This window comes from Euleptes europaea, chromosome 15, assembly GCF_029931775.1.
Source record: "Euleptes europaea isolate rEulEur1 chromosome 15, rEulEur1.hap1, whole genome shotgun sequence".
Classification (NCBI taxonomy): domain Eukaryota; kingdom Metazoa; phylum Chordata; class Lepidosauria; order Squamata; family Sphaerodactylidae; genus Euleptes; species Euleptes europaea.
Window position 1 is genome coordinate 28,874,197 of NC_079326.1, and position 26,297 is coordinate 28,900,493.

General features: G+C 42.4%; 1 protein-coding gene across 5 annotated transcripts in view; it reads left to right on the top strand.

Annotated features, from left to right (window-relative positions):
* Positions 1–26,297, top strand: part of FMNL2 (formin like 2) — a 248,757-nt gene that overhangs the window by 196,388 nt on the left and 26,072 nt on the right. For 4 of the 5 annotated variants that reach the window (XM_056861347.1, XM_056861350.1, XM_056861348.1 and 1 more), the window contains exons 10-15: positions 3,622–3,696; positions 8,273–8,383; positions 10,979–11,128; positions 15,640–15,741; positions 17,901–18,216; positions 18,565–18,744. In XM_056861347.1, coding sequence (XP_056717325.1) covers positions 3,622–3,696; positions 8,273–8,383; positions 10,979–11,128; positions 15,640–15,741; positions 17,901–18,216; positions 18,565–18,744 — 934 coding nt within the window. Of the gene's footprint in view, positions 1–3,621; positions 3,697–8,272; positions 8,384–10,978; positions 11,129–15,639; positions 15,742–17,900; positions 18,217–18,561; positions 18,745–26,297 lie in introns of all 5 variants that reach the window. The other variant, XM_056861351.1, reaches the window with a different exon arrangement.

A 26,297-nucleotide genomic window follows, 5' to 3' on the forward strand; every position in this document is an offset into this window, starting at 1 on the left:
TTTCTGGGTTTTAGTCAGTCATATTCTCACTGGGATTCCAGACGATAATTTACTTGAGGGTGGGGGGAAGGTAATAAATCAAAACTTAATTGCCTACTGCATTATATACTGTGTTACATTATGTATACATATGCATCAAGTTATGTAGGGAAGCATCACTGCAAAAATACAAAACAATTGAGGCCAAAATAGATAAACTGAAAGGGCTTAACATACACACAAAAACACACACATTAATAGGGCAGCAGAATTTGGGGGCTGTGATGGAAGGGTTCAGTTGTGTTTTGTTAGTGTAGGGGATCTTGGCAATTCAGTGCTTTGGCTAATGAGCCCTAGCTCTGCATTATTTTTTTCCTATGGGGAGTAAGAGCACATTATTTAGCCCCAGAATCTCTTGCAAAGATGGACTGAGATTCAAATGTATGTATCGAATTCAGAACAAGAATTTATTGCAAACAAGCCAGCTTTATTTGAATTGGTCACTGCAGCTATTTTATGTTACAAGTAATAGGGTGTGTTGGAAAGTGTGAACCAATCATTTTCCCCTGGAGCAGTAATCTGCAGACATTATACCCCTCTCATTAAAGGGCAGAAAGTATTTTCAGCCTAGTAAACACAAAACAACAGTTTATTTAACCAGAAACTTGCAAGATAATGAGTCTTTTTTCTCCTTTAGCAGTCTGTAAGCATGTACCGCTAGTCCCCAAACCACACAGTGAAATAGAGCTATCCTGGAATGAAACTGGCTGATCACACTGGGCCGTTGTAGTATGAAGAAAAAAGGAATAATCGTGTCTTCAGAATAGATGGGGCAAAGGAAGAAAGGAAACATGTTGAAGCATCACATCAGTGTTTTGATTTTAAGCCTACAAGCATATTTAAAAGTAGGCCGTGTTTATGTCTGTGTCCTAGCTCCTGTCCGATGCCAAGTTTTCTGGGAAATGAATTTTTTTTCATCTTATTCTTGCATTATCACTGAATATTCTGTAACTTTAAGGTTCAGTGAAGTCCCAAGGCTGTGACAGTTGCCATTTTTAAAATGTTAATTTTTTTAACGAACGCAAACAGACATAAGAACAATAAAACATAAGTTCAATATAACAACTGCCATTCAAAACTACAACTATATTGTCAGCTTCTCTGAATTACATTGCTCTTTATTTACCACATATTCTTCCATATCTATTAGCACATTTATTACTTATTGCCTAAATATCTCTCATTTTATCTATATTTAATTCAGTTCTGTTCCAAATTTCTAGCTATATAATTAAAAAGAAACATTTAATTTCCCCCGAAATTCTGAGATTGGCCTATCTTAGACAAAGATTACATTAGAAGATCTCTGTAAAAAATAATCTCTTTGCTTCAATGTCACAATATAAATGCTTAACTACCGCAAATAATCAGTTCCCAAATGCTTTATTTCACCGCATATCCAAAGAGATTTCCTCTTAGCTATGAATTCCATTTGCGTTGGGCTTTACTATTTTCATTCTATTGATGGAAATGCCTTCCATGTATAGGAAATTTAGTTGGGATCCAGCCAACTTTGTATATGTATGGTAAACTGACATGTGTAAGTACAGTAAGTAAATTTCTTATGTATGTTCAATGTGTCTGTTAGTATTCTTAGGTCTGTAAAAATAAATATGCTTATGCAGGCCCAGCATTCTGGTTAAGGCATGTTTGTTATATGCTGAAAAAACACACTGATTATATTTTGCAACTGGAAGGGTTAAAACCACTGATCTATTTAAGTGTACCAGTTGGAAACAGCAGCACATTGGAAATCATGGTAGTTGATCAGAAGCCATTACTCTTGATAACAAATAATATTTGAGGTTGTTTCCTTCAAGCCATCTTCTTCTTTTCTTCTGTTTTTCTCCTACTTATATTTTTAATCTGTTCTAATTTTCCATTTTACTATCTTTTTCCAGTTTTGTTTCCAACTGTCATTAATATTTTGGATTATAAATATCAGTTGGACAAGACAAAAAGCAGTTTTAACATTTGTCTGGCCACTTCTGCTGTTATTCTGGGAAGAAAATTCTAGACATGGTACCTGTAATTTCAGCATTTTGAGACGGCAGTTCCTGATCTCTTCTTATAACGTTGTCACAAGTTGGGATTGATATTTTTGTGTGCTTCTCTTAGTACTTGTGCATGTCCACCATGAAATGTCAGGGATCTTGTACTATCACTGACAGAAAGTGGAAAGTTTATACCCGTTACAGGCCTTCACGTCTGTTACAATTGCTGACTCTGTTGTGATTGAAAATAAATAAAGCCAGAATACAGTCTGTGTACTATCAAGTTTCAGCCTAATGTCTCTCATTCTTTGCAGCTTGATTCTGGCTTTTGTGATAAGGATCAATCTTCCTGCGGTTTATGCATCGCTCAAACCAATCTGGGTTGTTTGTGTTCAGACTGAGGAGAAAAAGATCTGTCAAGCATCCGTGGTTCCAGACATCCTAGATTCTCTTACTTTTGCCAGCCCACCACAGCTGTATCCATTCATCCATTTTTCCAGTTTAATGAACAAGGAAGCTTGACTGCATTTGCTAGGATGCCCCTTGATACGCACAACCAGCTGTCAGCGTGGAGATATAAGCAGTTCATAGACTGGAAGAGAGAGCAGGCCCCTGTCCAAAATGGTCTCCCTCAGAGAGCCATCAATTTTTTTGGTACCTTTGCCAAGGTGGTGCACCAAGACATGTTTCCTAGGCAGTATAATAAAATGGCTTCTGTCAGAACTCTGATGTAGTCAAGTTTCATGGAAGTTAATGAAGAATTATCATTGTTTCTGTGCCACAAAGTTCATGGACACAGGTGAAACTATTTCATGAAAAGGAATAGGTTTGCTAGGATGGCAGATGTTCCTAATGGTCTTGCTGCTTGCACCTTTAAGAGCATGCAGGAGCCAGCGTGGTGTAGTGGTTAAGAGTGGTGGACTCTGATCTGGAGAACCGGGTTTGATTCCCCATTCCTCCACATGAGTGGTGGAGGCTAATCTGGTGAACTGGATTTGTTTCCCCACTCCTACACACTGAGCCAGCTGAGTGACCTTGGGCAAATCTTATTCTCTCAGCCGCCCCCTACCTCACAGGGTGTCTGTTGTGGGGAGGGGAAGGTGATCGTAAGCCAGGTTGAGTCTCCCTTAAGTGGCAGAGAAGGTCAGCATATAAAAAACAAACTCTTCTTCTTTTTCTTTTTACTCTGGTGAACCTTTTCCTGACACAGATATAAACTTTAACCTGCTTAATTTCATGCTGCTGATAATAGCACTGGAGCAGCAGGTCAATAAAATAACAAAGGCTATAATGCCGCACTAGGATTCACTGTTCTTTGCAACAGGATGGGAATGAAGAAATGAACTGCCTGTGGTTTGGTTTCTAAATAGGATTTATTTTTCTCCTTAGGCCAGCATTAAATAGTGATTATCTGCTGTGGTTATCGTCTAATGACCGTCTACTGTAGTAAACTGTTTAGAGAGATATGCTAGAAATTGTTCGTGCTTCAACTTTTGCCGGTTTCTAATGCAGAGGATTTCAGTGGTGCTTTTAATGCTCCCTCTAGCGTACAGATTCATAATAGACTTTCTGTGCAATTCCTTCTCAGGTTTGTGGAGAAAAGCAGCGGTTTGAGAAGCTGATGGAACATTTCCGAAATGAAGATAACAATATCGATTTCATGGTGGGTGTCATAAGCTTAAGACGTGTTGCATATTTCTCTGCGTTTTCATGCATTACTTTGAAGAACATTTATTGTTTTACGTATACATTTCACTTATAAAGAGGAGTTTCAAAGTTTCTCGCAGTGTGCTTACCTGAAGGCAAAAACATTTAAATTTCCACAACAAGACAACTTGTAGTCACAATGGGGTAGCACAGGCAGTCATCTGAACAAAAGCAGGCTAAAAGGGAAAAAATCAGAAAACATTAGAATAGCACCAGTGATACGTGTGGCCTTTTTGCCTCCTTAGATCTACATGAAATGGCCATCACCCACTTTCGTTAGTGATGTAACAGCAACCAGTAATATACTGGGTGTCAGAATATCTACTCAGAAGTTCAAAACAAAACTAAGACATTAAGCCTAGAACATCTATGTCTTCTTCCGATCATGCATATATAAAAGTATTCATTATTACTATGGAGCTTATTGGAGTGAAAGCAATGATTTCCTGGCTCACAGTTTATGTGGTGCTCATGAATGAGCCAGTCAAATAGAAAGGGCAAAATATAAGCCCCGTGGCGCAGAGTGGTAAACTGCAGTACTGCAGTCAACTGAGTTCGATCCCGACGGAAGTCGGTTTTAGGTAGCCGGCTCAAGGTTGACTCAGCCTTCCATCCTTCCGAGGTCGGTAAAATGAGTACCCATCTTGCTGGGGGTAAAGGGAAGATGACTGGGGAAGGCACTGGCAAACCACCCCATAAACAAAGTCTGCCTAGTAAACGTCGGGATATGATGTCACCCCAAGGGTCAGGAATGACCCAGTGCTTGCACAGGGGACCTTTACCTTTTTAAGATACCATTAAACCCCTAATATAATTGACTGATCTTTCAGTCTAATGAAGGTTTTGGATTTGCACTTTTGTCTTTTAAAATGAGTATTATGCATGGCATTGAATCCATGTGAGAGGTATTTTGTGATCCTGGTTCTATGTGTGATACCTACACTGTTTCCACTGGTTCTGTGCCACCTAATCTAATTATAAAATGATAATGTCTGCATGTTGCCATATTTCATTCATGGAAAACCACTGATAGGCTGTAAAAATCCAGTTGTTGAAATTTTGATAACTGCTAATTCTGGAATAGGAAATAAGAAATGCGTGTGATGCCTCTAGGTTAAGCATTTCAAAGAATACAAATAATTTTGGGGAAGTTTGCTTTAATAAACAGGAATGTTAACTGAATTAAATAAAATATGAAAACCTTATGACATGTGAATCACAACACAGATGGGGAAGTGGCACTATTGCAGTTTCCCTTCTTGTTCTATAGATAAACGTAACACTTCTATTTTCGCTAGTTCCTCAGTTTCCTTTTGCCGAATTATTCACTGATCCCACTTCCCTCTGAATGACAGAGTGGTTCCAAAACAGACAGTATAGGTTGCATGTTCACTAGACCAAACTTGCTGATGTGTCAGTCTTACCCACTGAAAGTCTGCCATTTTGGATAATATCTTGGTGTTGCCACTGAAATACTTGTGAAAGCAACCTCGAGAGCATTTCTTAATGACCTGCTCCAGGTTTAGAGCTTAAGGGAGATGGTTCCCCCCATTCCTAAGGTGGTGTGATGTGGTGTGAGTGAGTGCCTCACAGTTGCTGCACCTTGGATCTTTCAGACACTACGGTCCTTGAAAGTAAAATCAGAATGATACTGCCATGATGGTAGCAGATTGAAGGTTTAAGGAGGCTACTGGGGTAAGGGCTCCTTAGTAGGAGTGGTAGTATATGAAAATCGCCAGCCTTTTTGAGTTCTAGCTAGATGTATCATTTTGGGTGCCCACAATTGTCTATATTGTATTAGTACCACAGTGGCATAGGCCACAGTGGCCCAGTTGATGTGCTGGGAATTCTAGTTGACCTGTGATGGTACCTAGTCCCAAAAAAATCCTAGAACTGCACAGTGAGATAGTACATATGTATCTTTTGAAGGAAGTGGCTTATATCCACTCACAATCACAAATGTGTTCAAAGTACCCACTGCAGACTTCATGGAAGAACTATCTGATGGCCTGTCACAGGCACACTGCTCCATCCTATTTGTGTTGATGCCTTAAGCAACTACTGCAGCTGCTTATACGAGGAAGTAAGAGATGAAAAACCCTGAGGGTATTTTTAACTTCTTCCAGCAGCTGACAGACTTTGTATCTAGAATTAAGGGAGAGAAATGGGCAACATGTGGTCAACTAACCAGAAAGCTTTCTCTCTGTCAGGAACAAACCCAGCAAATTCAGATAGCAAGCAACATCATGAGAGAAGGATCAGAATTGTTACAATGATTTTTTTTTTTGAAGGATTGGGCCTTGATGGGAATTGGGTTCAGGAAGATGATAGGAAGGTCTGGCCCAGCACAGTGGCTACACAGAAGCAGGTCCAAGAACACCAAAAGCGGGGGGGGGGGGAGTCAAAGATGGATGAAGGAAAGGATTCACAGCTCAACTACTGCAATCTAGGGTGGGGGGAGTCTTCCCAAAGAAGCAAGTTAATTGGTTTGAAGAAACAGATTTTTGTGTGAGGTGCCAACTAGTTGTTCTAGGTTAAAACTGTTCGCCTTACCAGATGCATCTTCTTGCCACCTTTTGCAGAAGCTGTTAGAAAACTGCGGACAATGAATTCTGAGCATCAAACACAAACCCTGCTGCATTACATTCCAGGTGCTGCTGGGTGTGTGGGAGAGTAACTCCTGACTATCCTTAGGGCCATGTCAAGCACATACACATCTGCAGACTCACAGAAGAAACATTCACTAGCATTTCTCTTTCAAGTCACTAATGAGATGTGCCTCACAACACGTTGGGGAGTTAGGACTCTTAAGACTTGGGCTTGTTACAGATAAAATCTACACCCTTGGGTTGTTTATCCCCTACTTCCTTTTCCTTCTTCCCAACGATTAAAATATAATCATTATGGAGAAGAAACGGTTGAGAAATTAATGGCACATGGCACATGTCAGATCAGATTCTGCTGTTGCCATCTGGTTCTAACTCAATCTGCATGTTGTTAGAAACAACATGTGGCTAATGTGTTCCAGGAGGTTTGGGAAAGAAGGTGGGCTTTGCATCTGCAGATGGTCATTGTGGACCCCGTGGGCCATTTGAGTTTTGGGACCATTTGGGTTTCCCATCTTTATCATGTTTATTAGGCCGAGGGGTCAAGCCAAGCCCTGTGGTTCTTTCTGAAACATGAATAATTGCGCTGGAACATAACTGCAATGGTTACTGTAGACTGTTGACCTTCACTTGGCATTAAACCTGGGGTATGGAACCCTTTGCCCCAGAAATAAGCACTCCTGGAGTACAGAGGAAAAGAAGATCTGAAAAGACATTTTGGACATTCTTGCGACTGTTGTGCCAGCAAGCTGCCATTTTAAAATAATCCAGATATATAACTCGAGGGAAACAGATTATTTTGCTTGAGTTCCATTAAACGTGTGCTCACTGTTAGGGTGGACGTGCGGATTAGTCGCCATCACAGCAACCATTTATTCAGTCCAGTCAGTATTTTTTTTTCTTACTGCACTGGTTTGTATCAATCAGATGTCTGATTTGTAGGACTACAGCGGAGAGTTTGGTGAAATAGTTGCTTTAATGAAGGAAACTTTAAAGACTTTTCAGAGCTGGATTGATGCACAAGCTAAATAAATTGCAATTTAGGGCCTCAGATTATGAGGGCTCCTACATACAACAAAATTACTAAATTACTATGTTTATTAATGCTATGGAGCCTCTTAAACGAGACATAGTTAGGGCTTCAGCCCTTCTTAATCTGCCCCTGAGATTTGCCATGCCTTTAATTTATTAAGAAAAGGAATGGCACAATTTATGGAAAAGGGCAAAGCCACTGCATTGACTTTCAATTAATCTTGGCTGTATTCCAGGAAGCAGGAAAAAAGGTTTCTTAGGTGAGTTCTTTCCAAGAGCCGTGCTTTTGGCCTGTATATTTCCATGGCCTTCCCCATCTCTGTTCTCTGATAGGCCAGATGTAGCGTTGTGAGGCCATGCTGGGCAACTAGCAGGAGTTCATGGGCAGGGAGATGCAGGGGCTGCGACATCAGTTCTGGAGGAATCTCTGAGGTGACATTACGTAGATCAAGGAATTGCCAGAAATTCTGTGGTTTTACCATAGAGTTCTGGCAATTCCTAGAGCTACTCTATGTCACTTCTGGGTTTTCCCCAGAAGTGATGTAGCAGCGCACATGACACCAATGTTTTTAAAATTCATTTTTCAAGGAAAGCTGCCATAGTGGGAGGGCTGGCAGCCGTAACCAGGTGTTCAGAAAACTTTTTTAAAAAAATAGTGAAGAAATTATTCAGTAAAAAGGTGGATACAAATAAATTTATAAAGCTTTGTTCTGAAAATTCAGACTCTAAAGTATCTGCATCTAGCACCACAATCTGTACCCGCAGAATACACAGAATTGTTGTTGTTTAATAAGACAGCCTTATGACAACGAATGTGTTCCTTTGCAAAAGAAAGAATACACCTCTATTGCATCTATTATCAATATCCATTTTGTGACAACTGTTCCTTTATAGGTGGCATGCATGCAGTTCATCAACATCGTGGTTCATTCAGTGGAAGACATGAATTTCAGAGTTCACCTCCAATATGAATTTACAAAACTAGGCCTGGATGAATATCTGGATGTGAGTATAACCAGCTCATCATGGACTCCCAAGCATGGTATCAGAGGCGACTGTTTCAGTGCATTTGAGTTTTGTGCTGGGACTTGATTGTGCAGATGATTAATTGTCCCGGGTTCTTTTAACAGGAACTGGCCGTGTGTGTTTGTGTGTGTCTTTATTTTATTTTGTAAACAATTGCCAAATAGTGGCCCTACTAAAACAAAAGAGCGTTAGGACCTATATATGTAGGAGATCTCTCTCTCTCTCTCTCTCTCTCTCTCTCTCTCTCTCTCTCTCTCTCTCTCTCTCTCCCCCCCCCCCAAACCAACCTGTCATATAAATCTGAACAATGAAGCTTTGTGGGGGGGTTTCTCCTCGTTTACAAAAAGGTGATCCCTCGCCTCTTCTTTTTCATGTTTTCTTCTCCATTAAACGTGTGCTCACTGTTAGGGTGGACGTGCGGATTAGTCGCCATCACAGCAACCATTTATTCAGTCCAGTCAGTAATTTTTTTCCTTACTGCAGTGGTTTGTATCAATCAGATGTCTGATTTGTAGGACGTTGACATTGCTCTGTTGCATGCCATGGATGACTGCTTGGCTAAGGGGCTGTTGTTTTCATTTGGTAGACTTCAGATGTGGCTGCAAGATAGTCCGAAACTGGGGGTGGAAGGGTGGGGAGCGGAATCCCTTTTACTTCGCATATGCGGTGACCACCCAGCTCCTGGTGCTAAGAGAACTGAATGGAACCAGATGCTACACACGCTTCTGATGCAGCGACCTTTGCTCCAACAAAATGCTTCTGCTTCGTGCGCCTCCCTCTGCTACGCTGACCTGGCTGCAAAGGCAGCTGGATCCATTTCAGGCCTGGCAGGCAGTACTCCCCCCCCCCCACTGATCCTATTGAGTCAGCGTAGTGACACATTTGCTCAGACTACAGCTGTGCAGACTTCTGAGGGTTTTATTCATTCTGTGTCCCCGTCATTCAGTCATGGGACTCATCAGACAAGATTGCCTTCTTGGCAGTACCGATTTAACCACAACTGTGAAGATGGAATGAACTAATGATTACGCAGGTATAACTGAGAGAAACTACAGTTACTGGGATGAAGAAGAAACTTCGAATTCTCACTTGCAACTGAAATGATCAGGGGCTAGAGCAACTGTCCTATGGGGAGCAGTTAAGATGCTTAGGGCTGTTTAGCTTGGAAAGAAGGCGGCTAAGGGGAGACATGATAGAGGTTTATAAAATTTTGCATGGTATGGAGAGAGTGGACAGGGAGAAGCTTTTCTCCCTCATAATACTAAAACATGGTGTCATCTGCTGAAGCTGGTGAGAGATTTAAAACTGATAAAAGGAAGTATTTCTTCACACAACACATAGTTAAATTGTGGAATTGAGTTCAGTTGAATCAGGGAAGCATTATTCTGGAATGACTCCAGTGGACTTAGAAGGGTATAACTTTGCTTAGGATGACACTGCAAGTCTCTTTCAAGTTAAGAGGAAAAGAAACCAACTAAGCTTCCCCCGTAAACAGTAAGAAAAATGGCATGGGGACAAGCAGACCACATTACTGATAGTGTACTTTCAAGTCAGTGAGATTCCACTCCCACCCTCAAAATCAAAATGAAAAAATTGAGAATTATTCATTGATACTCAACTTAATCAGTATTGAAGTGTGTGTGTACACACACAAGCAAGCAGCTACTGGGTTGTACTGAATAAAAAGCAATAGCTGGATGTAGAGGTCCGATCCTGCATATACAGTTAAAAATAGGATAAAGGACTGTAAAACCAGGCAAACTAAGGCCAAACTAAAACCCCTGGAGACATGAATTAGCCAACCGGAAATTCAACAGCTTGCCTAAGAAGGAAGGACTTAAAACATTTTCTGAAAACTGGGAGGAGGGGATTTCCAAATTCATGGAATCATTAAAAAAAAAGTCAGCATTAGATTTTACCACCACTACCTGTACCTCCGCCCTGACTTGGATGGCCCAGGCTAGCCTGATCTTGTCAGATCTCGGAAGCTAAGCAGGGTCAGCCCTGGTTAATATTTGGATGAGAGACCACCAAGGAATACCAGGGTTGCTGTGCAGAGGAAGGCATTGGCAAACCACCTCTTGTTAGTTTCTTGCCATGAAAACCCCAAAAGGGGTCGCCACAAGTTGGCTGCGACTTGACGGCACTTTACACACACACACACACACACACACACACACACATCCCTGTACCTCCATTAGTGCAAGTTCATAGAGCATAAACTTTTTTCAGCTATAAAGATATGCGAGATGGAGGACATAAAGGAGAAGGCGCTTCTTCAGATTGCCCTGCCAGTCACTCCTAATATTCATGTCTTTCAAATTCTGCATTCCAGGTATGGAGCAATATGCATGACTATGGCTATTGGATGTGGAATGTAGCTTACAAAACTTTTTTAAAACTTTCAGGGTTTTAGAAAAAAACACACCTCAATGTAGCATGTATTAGTAATAACTGTAAAAAACATGCATTTCAGCAACAGGTGTCATTGGTTGTTACCCCTGTTTGTCGATTCTTTTATCTATGCCCCATTCATTTAGTGACTTTTGTTTTGTTTTGCTTTCGAACTTTCAGAAGCTGAAACACACAGAGAGTGATAAGCTGCAGGTGCAGATTCAAGCTTATTTGGACAATGTGTTTGACGTGGGAGCTTTGCTGGAAGATGCAGAGACGAAGAATGCTGCCTTGGAAAGAGTGGAAGAACTGGAAGAAAACATATCTCATGTTAGTATAAACACTAATGTTTTGTTTTGCTTTTTAAAGCAAGGGGGTTAGCCAAGCTGGTGTGTTATCCTTGCAGATGGGTGGGCTGCACAAGGATCACTGTATCGGTGCGTTCAACTGTTAACCTCAAATATATTTCAGCTGGCCTACACCATCTTGTGGTTAAGAGCGGCAGACTGTAATCTGGAGAACCGGGTTCGATTCCCCACTCCTCCACATGAACCCTGCTGGGTGACCTTAGGCCAGTCACAGTTCTCTCAGAACTTTCTCAGCCCACACAGAGGCAGGCAATGGCAAACCACCTCCAATATATCTCTTGCCTTGAAAACCCTACGGGGTACCCATAAGTCAGCTGTGACTTGACGGCACCCCCCACCAATATACCAGTAACACTCTTTTGCTCATTCTTATTTATTATTGTTGCTGTCTTGATGGGGGAAATCAAAGATGTAGAAGGAAATGGATTTTACTTGAAACAGATCATACCTGAGTATGATTTTTAGTCCAATATACAATTGTATGCCATGTTTCATCTTGGCAGCATTACAGAACACGTCACCCAAATCACTGCAAAATATCACTGAATGGCCCTCCTATTGTTAGGAATGAAATCCAGGCTTGTATCCAACAAAGCGCCTGCAGAATTCTCAGCTCTCTCCCCATTCATTTTTGATGCTTGGAAAGACTATTACGGGGGTCCCAGGACCCATGTGGACAAAGAGCCTTATGTGTCCAAGAACTGCAGGGAGGAGGGGGAACGGATTATCTGATCCAGCAAGGATTGATCCAGCAGCACTCCTTTCATTTTTAGTGTTTTCTAAACTGGTGATGAACTTTGCTCGAGAGGTTTGCTAAGAGTTACAGTCCTGTCACGTATTTATTTATGGCATAGAATTGACTTTGGGCAGCTCCATTTTGGCTCTGGAGTGATGTATGTCATATGTGGAATTATCAATTCATGCATGTGAATTCTCAGTTATCAATTCTCTTGCCTTCTCCGATTACTGTCTTACTGCTCCAGTGCCATAAATGAACTCAAATTGTTTTTTGTTTTTTTTGCTTGTTTGTTGAGTTACGTAGTACTGGAGTATTTTATTTCAATTGAAATTCAATTCCAGATGGAATCACTTGGGAGAATAGCTTCAATATGAACACTGCAATAGGCTGGAAAAATTAATTTGCATATAAATTGCACATTCCATGGATGTATTGAACACACAAATACAATCAGTTGGAACTTCATGCCATAAAAGTACACATAGAAATCTCAGTTGGGGCCAAGATGTACAGTATGTGTATGCAAAGTAGATTAAGACTGAGGAAGCATGGCCTTTGCCAGAGGTCCCAAACCTTTTGAAGCCTGCAGTACCTTTAAAATTCTGACATAGGGTATTGGGCGCAACCACAAAATGGCTACTGCAGGAGGCGGAGTCACCACAAAATATCAAGAGTGAGGTTACGCATAATAGTAACTCCTCAACATTTCAGGTTAAGCTCTGTTTAACAGGATGCCTTTTAAAATGTTTGTGTAAAAATGTTTAAAAATATTTTATTGCATACACACAGCTTAGCTTCATTCACACAGTTAATATCCTTTGTGCTGTGGTGGCAGCTGCTTCTGAAGCAATGTTTTTTTGAATCTGCACAGCCAATCAGCTCTCCGGTGGCCAAATAGAAGACCTGCTGGGCAAAAGTCCCACCTGGCCCTGCCCACTTTCAAAAAACACTTGGGCACCAGGAAAGGTGTTGGCTGATGCTGTGGCTCCCATGGGCCCCATTTTGGGGACCCTTTGCCTGTGCATTTGAAAACCTGAGCAGCAGGGATCATGCTGGAATTAGGGTTGCCAACTCCAGGTTGGGAAATTTCTGGAGATTTTGGGGGTAAAGGCTGGGGAGGGTGGGCTTTAGGGTGGAGAGGGACTTCAGCAGGGTATAATACCATAGAGTCCACCCTCCAAAGCAACCATTTTCTCCATGGGAATTTGTCTCTGTAGTCTGGATATCAAGGGTAACTCTGGGAGATCTCCAGGTCTCACCTGGAGGTTGGCAACACTAGATGGAATGAATAGATGGGGTTAAATGGTTATGCTTAAAACAAATTTTAGTCCCCAAGAGATCAAATTTCAAGTGATGGCTCAGCAAAATCTTGAAGATAACACAATTTATCCACCACCATGTAGTATTTGTGTTTAGCCTTTAAGTGCTATAAATTGTGTGTGCAAAGTGCCGTCAAGTCACAGCTGACTTATGGCGACCCCTTTTGGGGTTTTCGTGGCAAGATACTCACAGAGGTGGTTTGCCACTGCCTTCCTCTGCACAGCAACCCTGGTATTCCTTGGTGGTCTCCCATCCAAATACTAACCAGGGCTGACCCTGCTTAGCTTCTGAGATCTGACGAGATCAGGCTAGCCTGGGCCATTCAGGTCAGGGCGCTATAAATTACTAAAAAAAATTAAAAAAATTACAGGATATTTCTTGTTCTTGGTATGCACACTTTGTTAATTATGTAGAATAAATCTCAAATGCTAGTAAACTAAAGAATAAACGGTATTATAGATTCTGTTCCATCAGTAACACACTCGGTCCCAGCTTTTAAAATGAAGCTCAAACCTCATTCTCAGATGATGAAGGTAAAAAGCAGCTGTAGCCTAGCTCTGCCCGCCTTGCCCTGTACTGTCCACTTTGAGTCACTGTAGCTTTACGAGGTCTCAGGCCTGCGAGGTCTTTTACAGCCCTCCTCCTTGATCTCTTCTTAAGTCAGCATGGTATAGACTGAAGCATGGCCGGTCTTTTGTGCACAAAGTATGAATTCTGCCACTGAATTAAATTAAATTAAATCAAGGGAAGTAATACTACCACAATACAATACGATTCTTTATTACGGTCAATGACCAGCACAGGAAAAACAGGTAAGATACCAATTTACATACGTCTAAAATACACATCTGAATAAAACATGCTGGCTCGTTTGTTAATATAGATAAACCACTTGGCGAGAAAGGGGAGCACATGTAATTAAACTATATCCCTTCATTTTCAAGACTGCTGAGTAGCACAGACCCTCCTCCGTCGTAAATCAATTGCAGCGGCACAGAATCTAGCAACTGAATACGTTGTATCAGAATTTACATCTTGTAGCAGAGATGGAATATGTAATTGTCCCATATGGCTGGAAAATTTATGAATTAATGGTAGGATGAACCTTTCTCTGATAGCTGTATAAATATTGGCAGTGGAGAAGAACATGTTCAAAGGTTTCTGTGTAACCAGAACCACAGGGGCATTTTCTCTCCTCATATGGCATCTTCCTGTAGTGGCCTTCCTGGATGGCTGAGGGGAGGGCTTGGCATCTGGCCAAGGTGAAGCCACTGAATTATGCTCTGGAGTATAGGCCTATCTGTGAATTGAACCTGGAACTGCTAAATCCAGCAGGAATTGTGCTTTTAGACCAAGAATTCAAATGGGTTGGAGGACCAAATTCCCCACTTAAAAGATGCTGGAAATGCATTTTTTTCACCCCAAAAGTCATTTTTTTTACTATCCTGTCAATCTACTGCCTTCACACCCTAACATTATAAAAATTAGTAATGTTTCCTAAAGTTTTGACAAGTGTCCTGTTTTCAGACATTGCTAGTGTGAATGTGATAACAAAAAGATCTTACGTATACATACATATCATATCATGGTGGCATGCAGTAATAAGAGCAAATAACAGTGCAGTTTTACACATGGTTACACTCTGAAATCAATAGGCTTTCAAGGGTGCAACTGCATAGGATTCAACTGTATGCTTCTTTGCCTGTAAAATGCACCATTGCCCTAACAATGAAAGAGATTCAGTTGTTTTTACAGAATCTGCCACAGTCTCCATTGAGAATCCGTACCAACTTGAGAGGGCATGAGCCATTTATTTAAACTCCATTGCCTTAGACCAAAAATGCTGCTCTCAGAGGCCTTGTAAGTAGGGAAGATCAGGATCTCAAAACCTAATAGCCTGGTAGGGCTGGAATTAGGAGCCCTGCCATACAGGCCCTAAGTCCTTATTACATGTGCAACTAGGACCACCCATTAACGAAGAACCACATTCATTAAGCAGGTGTTCATCTACCGCTGTCTTCCTGTTCTGAAAACCTGTCAGTGCTTTAGACCAGTGGTTCTCAACCTTTTTCCAACCGTGGCCCCCTTCTGACCTTTTTTCCTTCCTGTGGCCCCCTGTCCTACTGGTAGAAAGGTAGCTATTTAAATGTTTTGTTTGTAAATAGCCAAGGAACAAAGAAGCATTAACAGCCACACAAAATGCACACAGCAATTTTCACCTGTGGCCCCCTTGGAATATCCTGGGGTTCCCCGGGGGGCCATATGGCCCCAGGTTGAGAACCACTGTTTTAGATAAACAGAATTTCTAGACTAGAATTTCTCGTGTATTTCAGTCCCTGGGATTTCTTTTTAATTGTTGAAGTATCTCTTACCAATTAACCTCTTTTAACCTCTCAACCTCAATTAACACATAGATATCCGAAAAACTTCAAGACACAGAAAATGAAGCTATGGCCAAAATTGTGGAACTGGAAAAACAGCTCATGCAGAGAAACAAAGAACTGGATGTTGTTCGAGTAAGTGCTTGCTTGCAGATTGCAGCTCTCCATAGATTGCTCACAAGTATCTCAAAGTTTAAAAAGTGAAGTTTGCTAGACTCACAATCGATTTTGGGTGGATTTACTTACTGCAAGAATAAGATAACTATTTCCAAAGTGTACCTAATTGGAATAATAATGTTCTGAAAACTTTTGCTCTTTTAATATATCCTTTAATAATTTTAAGGTGAGATTCAAAGGGCCATAATAAATAGCACTTCGTTTGTGTTTCTTCAGTTTTAGTACACTGCCCTGTCCTTTATGTTACCCAGGGAGCAGGGGGAGGTATACTTGTGTATCTATTCAATCATGCAACCGACACCACGGCGTTTGAGATCAAGAGGCTTTGAATACACAGATATCTTACTTTCCAAGAAAAAGAGATACTTGTCTTAAGCAAGGATAACTCTGTTAGAAAAACGAAGAGAGTAAAAGCTAAGAATGAAAAGGCAAATTCCAGCTGGAAAAAGTACATTGGTAGATTACGCTAGCAAACTACCCCTGACAAATCACTTTTGAGTCAAATGCCTTAAGAGACTGACTTTAGCATATTCAGATGAGAATCAGCTTTATTTTGGCAGACTCAAATAACATATTTTAGCAGATTAATTTGGCAAGACCCAATTAAACAATTCCTAGAATCCTTAAGAATTAAGATGGCCAATTGTGTCTCACAGTGAGTCCATGAGAGAGAGAGAGAGAGAGAGAGAGAGAGAGAGAGAGAGAGAGAGCTATATGTGTCTATCTCTGAAGGGCACAGACAAGATAAGAGAGCAGAAAGGGAATGAAAGAAAGATAGTGGAAGGGGAGGCTTAGGGGATCTGAGAAGGAGATCTATGCAGACGACATTGGGAAAGGGGTAGGGCTGGCAGGAACCAAGGCAGGAAGGGGGGCATTGGGAGAGTCAAAAGGAGATTTGAGGGCAGGACCCAGGTGCTGGGTCACTGGAGCACAGCGAAGGAGGAAGGGACAGCACAGTAGGAAGAACCATAAGTGGGTGGGGTCAGAAAAAGAGGAAAGATAGTTGCCTGTCTTGAAGAATTGTCTCTGTGGTTGTGGCGCAGGCGCGAATGAAAAACCTGAGCCATTTCTGTGATGGAAAGCTGGGACATTTCTTGTCAGATTTCTGCCCCTTTGGGGGGTAACTTCAGAGGACGATGTTCTGAAAACTTCATTTGCACAGGATATAGGTTTACCATGAAGATTAACTCAGGAGGGAGACCAAATTGTCCTCTCTGATGGGTTGGGTGTTACAGTGCCGGTTCTTGAGGAGGTCTGGGGTGGGGGCAAGTGCACCAGGCACAAGGAGGGGGTACGCCAGTGCAGGCATGGAGAAGAGTTTCTGCCCAGCATGTAGCTGCTTGCCCGTCTTCATCACCCACACTGCACCTGCAGCAGCTGCACGCGAGGCCAGGGGGTGAGCAAGCGAGCCATGGTGGCATCACAGCAAACACCCCTGGGGCCACCAGTGCCTGCTCCAGCGTGTGTGTGCGCATGTGGCACACCCCCTCTCTCCCTCCTGCCCCAGGCGCTCCTTCTCCCAGCTCCATGCCTGGGGTGTTATTTTGGAAAGGTGTTAAGTATTTTCTGATGTCTCATAAACACTGACCATTCTGTTGTTCCGGATATGATGATCTCAGAATACAGGAAGCAAGCCTCCAGATGGGATTGCTTATTTCTGCATGGGACACCTTATTGTCTCACCTTTGTGATGGCATTTTAGCTAGCTTTAATTTCTTTGTAAGATGCCATCTACCACTGTGGCTCAGTGGTAGAGCATCTGCTTTGCATGCAGAAGGTCCCAGGTTCAATCCCTGGCATCTCCAGTTAAAGGGACTTAGGCGAGTAGGTGATGTGAAAGTCCTCAGCCTGAGACCCTGGAGAGCCACTGCTGGTTGGAGTAGACAATACTGACTTTGATGGACCAAGGGTCTGATTCAGTATAAGGCAGCTTCATGTGTTCATGTGTTGCTTTCTTAGATTCTGGGTTTGCAAAGGGTGTGTGAGTGTGACTCGGTGCTATTTCCACCTATATCTTATGGCATCACATGGCCCTAGATTTCTGGCAGGTGATGTGTGTGTCTTATGCTAACAGTTTGAACACAAATCAGTTATTTCCTTTGGACTCTTTTTTCCAGGAAATTTACAAAGATGCAAATACACAGGTCCACACACTGAGGAAAATGGTCAAAGAAAAAGAGGAGGCCATTCAGCGGCAGTCGACACTGGAGAAGAAGATCCATGAACTGGAGAAGCAAGGGTCCATTAAAATTCAGAAGAAAGGAGATGGTGATATCTCCATTCTTCCTGTCGGGGTGGCTTCAGGGTCATCACCCTCAGGGTCCGAAGCTAATGCTGGCACGTGTATAGGGTCAGTTTCTGGCCCTGTGCCTTCGGTTCCATTGCCACCTCCTCCACCACCTTTACCACTGTCAACAGCGGAATCAGAAGCAGGTGAGAAATGTTGGAAGGATCTGGAAGCACTTTTGAAAACCGTTCATCTTTTGCAAACTATTTGTGCCACCCCGCACAGAGTTCAATCCTTTTCAGTCCATTGGCGTCAGAGGGCTTAGAAGGGTGCATCTCTGCATAGGATAGCACCAGTAAGATAATGAAGCTTACTTTGACATATTCAGGAAGACTTGATTCTTCCCATGGAAGACAGTCCACAGAAATTTACATGTGCTTACAGTCAAATGGGGGGAAAAGACTGGAAGTACAGTAAGTTCCTCTGAAAGAAGCCAGTATGTTTACCGTCTTGGTGAATGCCATCAAATAACATCTTGCCTTTTTGTTCAGTAGTGCAAAATGGTCCCGTGACAGCACCCGTGCCTCCACCACCACCTCCGCCTCCGCCTCCTCTTCCTGGTCCAGCAACAGAACCGGTGCCAGCTCCCCCAATGCCACCCCCACCCCCACCATCAGCACCTCCTCTTCCTGGAACAGCCTCCCCTACGGTAGTTTTCAACTCAGGGTTAGCAGGTAAGAACCACCAAAAGTTACCAATGCTGACTTTTGGGACATTCAGTAATGAATTGCAACAGTAAAGTACAGAGGTTGTTTCTCTGAGTTTCTCAGTTGTGCATAGAATTTGTCTGGGGTTCGCCAGAGGCACATGGTTATCATAACATCCATCTGATTTTGGACAGTCAATTGAGTTGGGAAATGTAGCTCCTTCTCCCCAGATGCTTTTTCCTAATGGGGACTCCAGCGGAGGGTAGCAATTTTAACTGAGAAAACGTCCAGTGAAAAAAGGGTTAAGGAGCCCTCCCAAAGTGTGTGCTGGTCTTTCATTCCATGGTTTAATCTCTGGGGCTGCATTTCGTTAACAACAATAGCAACGAAAACAACAACCTGTACTTGACTGAATCTGCCACAAAGGGGAAAGCTTTATGTCACTAAAACCAGGCCTTTGCTTATCCAATTAAGTCTATAGGGGCCCAAGTACCCCCCCTTTATTGCCTGTATTACAAAGATTCAAAACATCACTTTCAAATAACACCTTTCTAATCATTGCACCCATGGTGCAGAGTGGTAAGCCGCAGTACTGCAGTCCAAGCTCTGCTCACGACCTGAGTTCGATCCCGACGGAAGTTGGTTTCAGGTAGCCGGCTCAAGGTTGACTCTGCCTTCCATCCTTCCAAGGTCGGTAAAATGAGTACCCAGCTTGCTGGGGGTAAAGGGAAGATGACTGGGGAAGGCACTGGCAAACCACCCCGTAAACAAAAAAGTCTGCCTAGTAAATGTCGGGTTGTGACGTCACCCCATGTTTCTGGAATGACCCGGTGCTTGCACAGGGGACCTTTACTGTTACCTTTAATCATTATGAAAGGACCGATCTTGTGTGGCATGGCTCCAAAAGTCATTGGTCTGGACATAATTGAAGTTTCACTACCTTTTTGTTCTGAAACAGTAGTTAAAATATAAAGAAGTTTTGCTTGGGCTATTCAGTCAGCAAATTCCATTGGCCCACAGCACCATCAGTCCAAAATCAATTGACGTTTGTTACACTGATGATCTAGAGAGGAGGGAAATAGAGCAGCTGATGGTTTTCTCAGCCAGAAGCTCAGAGGGCTGTTACTCAGGCTTTGAGAAACATTGCGTAACCCTTAAAACCGAAGCTTACTCTTACTAGCACAGTACTTCCTCTACGGTGGATGGAGGCCTAACTTCTATGAGTCTCATGGGAAGTTTGTGAGGAGCTAGAAAGACTTAAAAGGGTAAAAGATGGGAGGAAGGAAAGATAAAGCCGGAAGGGGGAGGAGCAGAAGAGGTAAAAGGGGAAAGTTGAGTTGGAACAGAAAAAGGTGTTGGGAGGGAATAGAAAAAGGTAGGTAAAGTCAGTAGGAGGGTTGGAGAGAAGGAAGGAGGAGAGGCAAAAGTGTAGACACTGCCCAGGGAAGGCAAAGAGCAAAAGCAAGGAGGGAGAGAGGAAATAAGGAAATGAGACTCCCCTCACCTGTGAGTCCTCGCAAGTCCCCCTCCCCCCACACACTTGTTCTCGCTGAATCTGCATAGGATTAGCTCCTTTCTGAGAGCACATTTGTGAGAAGCAGAGTCCGTAATGGAATCTGGCAGGGAAATAGAACATTTTAAACCCAATGAGCCACTCAACCCCTCTATTCTAATACTTTAAAAACAAAATGAACTAGCATTTTGGTGTTCAGGGCTTTATGCCGATGCTGTTTATTTGGCTCCCCATGCAGGCTGCAGGTCTTAGCAGTCTCATCCTTGAGTAGGCCCCCTTGTACATGGTGGGACTTACTTCCGAGCAGACAGGCTGCCAGTTAGCCAGTTCAGGCTTCGTTTCTCCTTCCTCCTCCTGAATTTGATCCATGTTCGTTCGTCCTTCAGTGGTACACGTGAAGCTGGTCGAGAACAGGTTCAGTGCCAGGCTCTGAAATGGTAGCGCTCTGTGTGGCTTTGTTTGTCCTGCCCCGTTTTTCCAGTCCTTGGCTTGATATTGTCATTATTCACATTCCTCCCTCAAAATCCGATGTTCAGTCAGCTTGCTAACCCTCTGTTTATTGTCTTGCTACAATTCATACATTTTCCTTTGAGTTCTCTGTGCTTTGGAGGAATATGAATCATGATTCATGTATTTAAGCCACTCTGTACAGAACCCATTAATAAGAAAATGGCTCACCACATTTCCTAAGTGTCACTGTCTAAATTTCAGGCATGGTGTTGGAAACTTTTCATCACATATCTGGATTTAGGCCTTGGACTGAATGTCATTTCCACTCTCTTTTTGTGTGCGTTGAGAACGATGCTTTTGGAAACTGAAAAGACTTTGTCCGACTCAAACTTCAAGGCATCTGCATTCCAGTGATCAAGCAAGTTAGATCAGGGGTCCACCAGTCCACTTGTGAGGGTGCCAGGAATCCTTCTGGCAAGCAGAGCCTCCAGCAGCTTACAGATCACGTCAACAAGTGAAGCTGCCTTATACTGAATCAGACCCTTGGCCCATCAAAGTCACGATTGTCTACTCAGACCGGCAGTGGCTCTCCAGGGTCTTCCACCAGGGTCTTTCTCCAGGGCAGGGGTCTTTCACATCACCTTCCTGCCTAGCCCCTTTTAACTGGAGATGCCGGGGATTTAACCTAGGACCTTCTGCATGCCAAGCAGATGCTCTACCACTGAGGCACAGCCCCTCCCCTAAAGGATCCCCTTTCCAGAGTTCCCATTTCCACAGCACTTTGAAGAACGTAAGAAGAAGCAAGAGTGGACATGTTCATGGAGGAGAGGGGTATTCATGGCTACTTGTAAAAATGGATACTAGTCATGATGCACACCTATTCTCTCCAGGATCAGATGAGCATGCCTATTATATTAGGTGCTTTGGAACACAGGCAGGACAGTGCTTCTGCAGTTGTCTTGTTCTGCAGTGGGCTTCCTAAAGGCACCTGCTTGACCACTGTGTGAACAGACTGCTGGACTTGATGGCCCTTGGTCTGATCCAGCATGGCCTTTCTTATGTTCTTATGTCCTCCAAGCTGTGAAAGAGACTTTCTCTCTCTTACCATGTCTATATTATGGTACAAGTTAGAGTATTCCATCTCTCTCCCAAGGTCTCTTCATGTGCCAGAGGACTGGAAAAATATGTGGGTTGACGGTAACCACAAATAATGCTGACTGGTAAATCCCCCTGTGCATGAAGCAGAAAAGGCTTTATTGTCTTCTAAGTTACATAAACCACCGAATATCCAAATACCTAAATGTCAGGGTCTAGTTGGGGCTATGTGGTCCTACAGCAACCTTCTTGCAAAGCTGTCCTTGCAGGTAGAAGGGTCTTCTGAAATGCATACTGTGAGATGCAAGAAGTGGAGGAAGGGGAAAGTGATAGATCCTGTTTGGCACTTGCTTAAATGAAGTTGTTAAAGTCATCGTGCCTCCGTAGTAGAAGAGACTTGGCAGGCACATTCTTGATTCACTGTGTTGTTATGCTGCCAAGAGCCAAACTAGCTGAGACACTGGGAGTTACATGATTGGAGCTCCACACTTTTGTAAAAATGCAATTCTAAGGTATGTGGGGGGCTGGTTCTGGTCAGGACTGCAAGGGGAAGGTGGGTGAAGCCTCCTGCCCCCCAGTGCTGGTTTTTTGACCTGAAACCATCCCTCAGAACTGCTGTTTGCCTCATTTCCCCAGTGCACATTTTCAATAAAAAGCTGGAAACTGTAGTCACTTAAATTATTGTTTTTATGTAAATCCCCCTTTCCCCCTTGATCAGGGAGTAGCTTTTCACATAGTTTCCCCCTCCTCCACTTAACCCCCACTACAACAGCCCTGTGAGGGTAGGTCAAGCTGAGAGATTGTGACGGGGCCAGGGTCACCTGGCAGGTCTTCCGTGGTCGAGGGAGGGATTCGAACCCAGTCGTTCTGGGTCCTAGCCCTACACTCTGTCCGCTACACCAGAACAGCCCTCACTGCGTCTTGTCTGGTTTGGCACCACGATAAATTTGTGTAGGAAAATGGTATTTCCCCACTTTGTTGTGTTGAATACGTAGTAACTATGAACAGGCTGTTTGATGTTGGTTTAATATGGTTATTAGTAAAAAATGGTAACGTGTGAAGTAGCCCTGAGTTGCCCTTATTTGTTCTTTTTTTGGAGTCAGTGAAAGCAGTAAATTGCTTTTTTTGCTTTGTTTATAAATTATTCCGTGGTCTGTGCTGCTAACCCTTTTCTTCTTTATTCCTGCTGCTTCCTTGTAAGATGGGCCAATCAAGCTTTTCTGTAGGTTCCTCCTTGCTAAGTATTTTAAAGTGGTTCTTTTTTCCAGTGTCACCTCCTCTCCACCCCATCACCCATATCCATTCGTGTGTCATTTTAAAACCTGGCTTGCTGTGTTTTTTTGCAGTCTCTAAAAGCATGAACGGCTTTTGAGTTTACTGAAAACATGGTTGGAGTGCAAAACCTTCTCAGGCATTTCTCCCTCACTCCTGTAACTTTATAATGCATGCATGTTAAAGCTCATGTATCTCTGTGAGACACCAGACTAACACATCACTACTCCATGTGCAATTCTCACTATATATTCATCAAGGTAAACAGGCTATCGTATTTTGGTCACGTTATGAGAAGACAAGAGTCACTGGAAAAGACAGTCATGCTAGAAAAGTTGAGGGCAGCAGGAAAAGAGGAAGACACAACAAGAGATGGATTGACTCAATAAAGGAAGCCATAGCCCTCAGTTTGCAAGACCTGAACAAGGCTGTTAAAGATAGGACGTTTTGGAGGACATTAATTCATTTGGTCGCCATGAGTCGGAGGCGACGGCATTTAACACACACACACATTCATCGAGCCATCACCATGTTTTAAAAACATTATTGACAGGTCAGGTCTCAATTTATACACAACCCAAATTTAATATAATAATCCATAGTCTTTATATTGTACATTATTGCTTGAAGTTCTTCATATATGTGATTACAGTAATTCTTACAGAAACACAGTAAGGGACCAATATTATCTCTCTTTCCCCCACCCCAATTATAAATGGAAGCTTGACATCAGTGGTATGACTATTAAATCAGAGATCCATCTATACAGCCTCCTGTCCTTGCTCAGCAGAATAAAGATGGGTAGACTGTTTGAAGGGTATGGAAAGTGGTCCTTCCCCACTTTAGCGGATGATTTTGGGGAAAACATGTAAAAATGTGTCCTTGGCCAGACACTTTCACGAGAGATTGAGTTAATGGTAATGCTGGAGATGAAAAGAGGAAGATGGAAAGGTATCAGGTTGTTGGGATGGACCCATCCCAAATCTTCACACATGAACAGTGGAACCATTTTGGAACAGAATTCTTGATTATCTGTGGTAAGATGCAGATGGTGTTCTGTCCTTCAGATGATGGCCCTCTACTCAACCATACCAAATGCCAGTACCTGATCACATGTCAATTTATTGACAAAATGCCTTTTTTCAAAATTGGAAGAATTAGAATTATGGGTTCTCTATCATTACAGACACTCGACATTTAAATCTCTGTAAAGTGGTTCAGTTTGAAATCAAAGTAAGGCCTTAAAAGCCAGTGTGGTGTAGTGGTTAAGAACGGTGGTTTGGAGCGGTGGAGTCTAATCTGGAGAACCGGGTTCGATTCCCCACTCCTCCACATGAGCGGTGGACTCTAATCTGGTGAACCAAGTTGGTTTCCCCACTTCTACACATGAAGCCAGCTGGGTGAGTTTGGGCTAGTCACAGCTCTCTCAGCCCCACCTACCTCACAGGGTGTCTGTTGTGGGGAGGGGAAGGTGATTGTAAGCCGGTTTGATTCTCCCTTAAGTGGTAAAGAAAGTTGGCATATAAAAACCAACTCTTCTCCTTTTCCCTTTTTCCTTTTTCCTTCTTTTTTCTTCCTTCTTCCTTCTTCCTTCTTCCTTCTTCTGATTCAGTGAAGGATGATCTGGTCTGGCTTGATTAATTAACCTAATTTTGAAACCAAGGACAATAAAAAATTTTTTTTGCCTTAGTGGATATTTTAGGTTTTTAGTGTGCCCTAGTATGCCATTTAATGCATCTCCTGTATCTTATGAAAATTAAAGCCTATAATTAATGAATTGTTGATTACTTCAGTATTTCCAGTGATGGACATTCTACCATCAACTGGGCTGAAAATTACAGAGTTTAATGGCTCTTGTGTTCAGAAGGCTTTTATTCGTAGTAATTAACCTACATTTTCCTTATTATTCTTTTTTTTCTATTGGTTAATGAGCAAAGCAGCCATTCAGAACTACTTTAGAAGACTCGGTAGACTAGAGAATTTCAACATTACCAATAATCTGAAAAGTAATTATGCCAAGGCTAGAGAACTTTCCTTTACTTTGTGACACAGAAATGTACCCCTGTCCCCATCCATCCCTTCTGATGGCTGGTAATAGGTCTTTTTAAAACATTTGTTTGTAGACGACTTAAGCAGAGTGATACCCTTCTAAGTCCATTGAAATTAATGGTCTTAGAAGGGTGTGATTTCTGTTTTGGATTGCACTGTTAATTTCAAACATGTCGTTAGCATAACTGAGTGTCACGTCATGAAAATATGCCATATTAGGATGCAAGCAATGTATGGGTTGGATCCAAAGTCTGTCTTCTGGGAATGAAGGTGCAATTCTACTTGCCCGAAAGGAGGGCTGTTTTTGTCAATTCCCTCTTCCCTTTGCAGATCACCACCACATTATACTTCAAGACGAAATGGAAAAAATTCTGCAAGCAGAACTTTGGATCCAATCCTATGCAAATAACCATATTAAAGAGATCCCGTATTTGAAACTCAGATCAGAGATTATCATGTGGAACCTTGCCCTTCAAAATCTGGAAAGAGCCACACATACAACTTGTCCCAACACTGTACATAGGACCACTGGGAATTGGACAACCCTAGATTTATAACTATAACTTCATAAATGTAGTCGATCCACCATTGACTGAAGTGGATTTAGAAGGGTGTAACTCTGTTAGGATTGCACTGGAAATGCCATATTTTCTGCATGCTTTACAAATAACTGTATATCTTCATGTAGTGTTTTTATATGAGACATGGCCTTAGTAATGATATCTGTGATTTTTGGGTAAATGTGTGGATGCTAATTTCTGTTAATTAATATAATTAATAATTCATAGTCTGTTAATGTCAGTATGGTTAGAAGACCATGATAGGAAATCGCTGGCTAAAAATTACACAGGGCTTAATTGAGAATCCAGCTTCCAAGGCAAACTAGTGACAAACCATTTTATAGCTTTCTGGCAGGGATATTTGGTAGTCCCAAGCAAATCCTGTGGGGAGAATATGGATTTTATCAGAAAAATGCTTTTTTGTTCTGTCAGATCTTTATAAACTCTTTCCTTATGTGAACATTAGGCAAAACCCACTGAATTAAAGATACATCTCTCTGTCTCTCCCCCCCCCCCCCCCCATCTCCTGATGTAGCTCAGGGTTTTCAGGCATTTTAAAGTGTGTGTTTGGCTTGCCACACCTTCAGTGTTGAAGCACCATCTCCAAGAATTAGGGTTGCCAGCCTCCAGGTGGGCCCTGG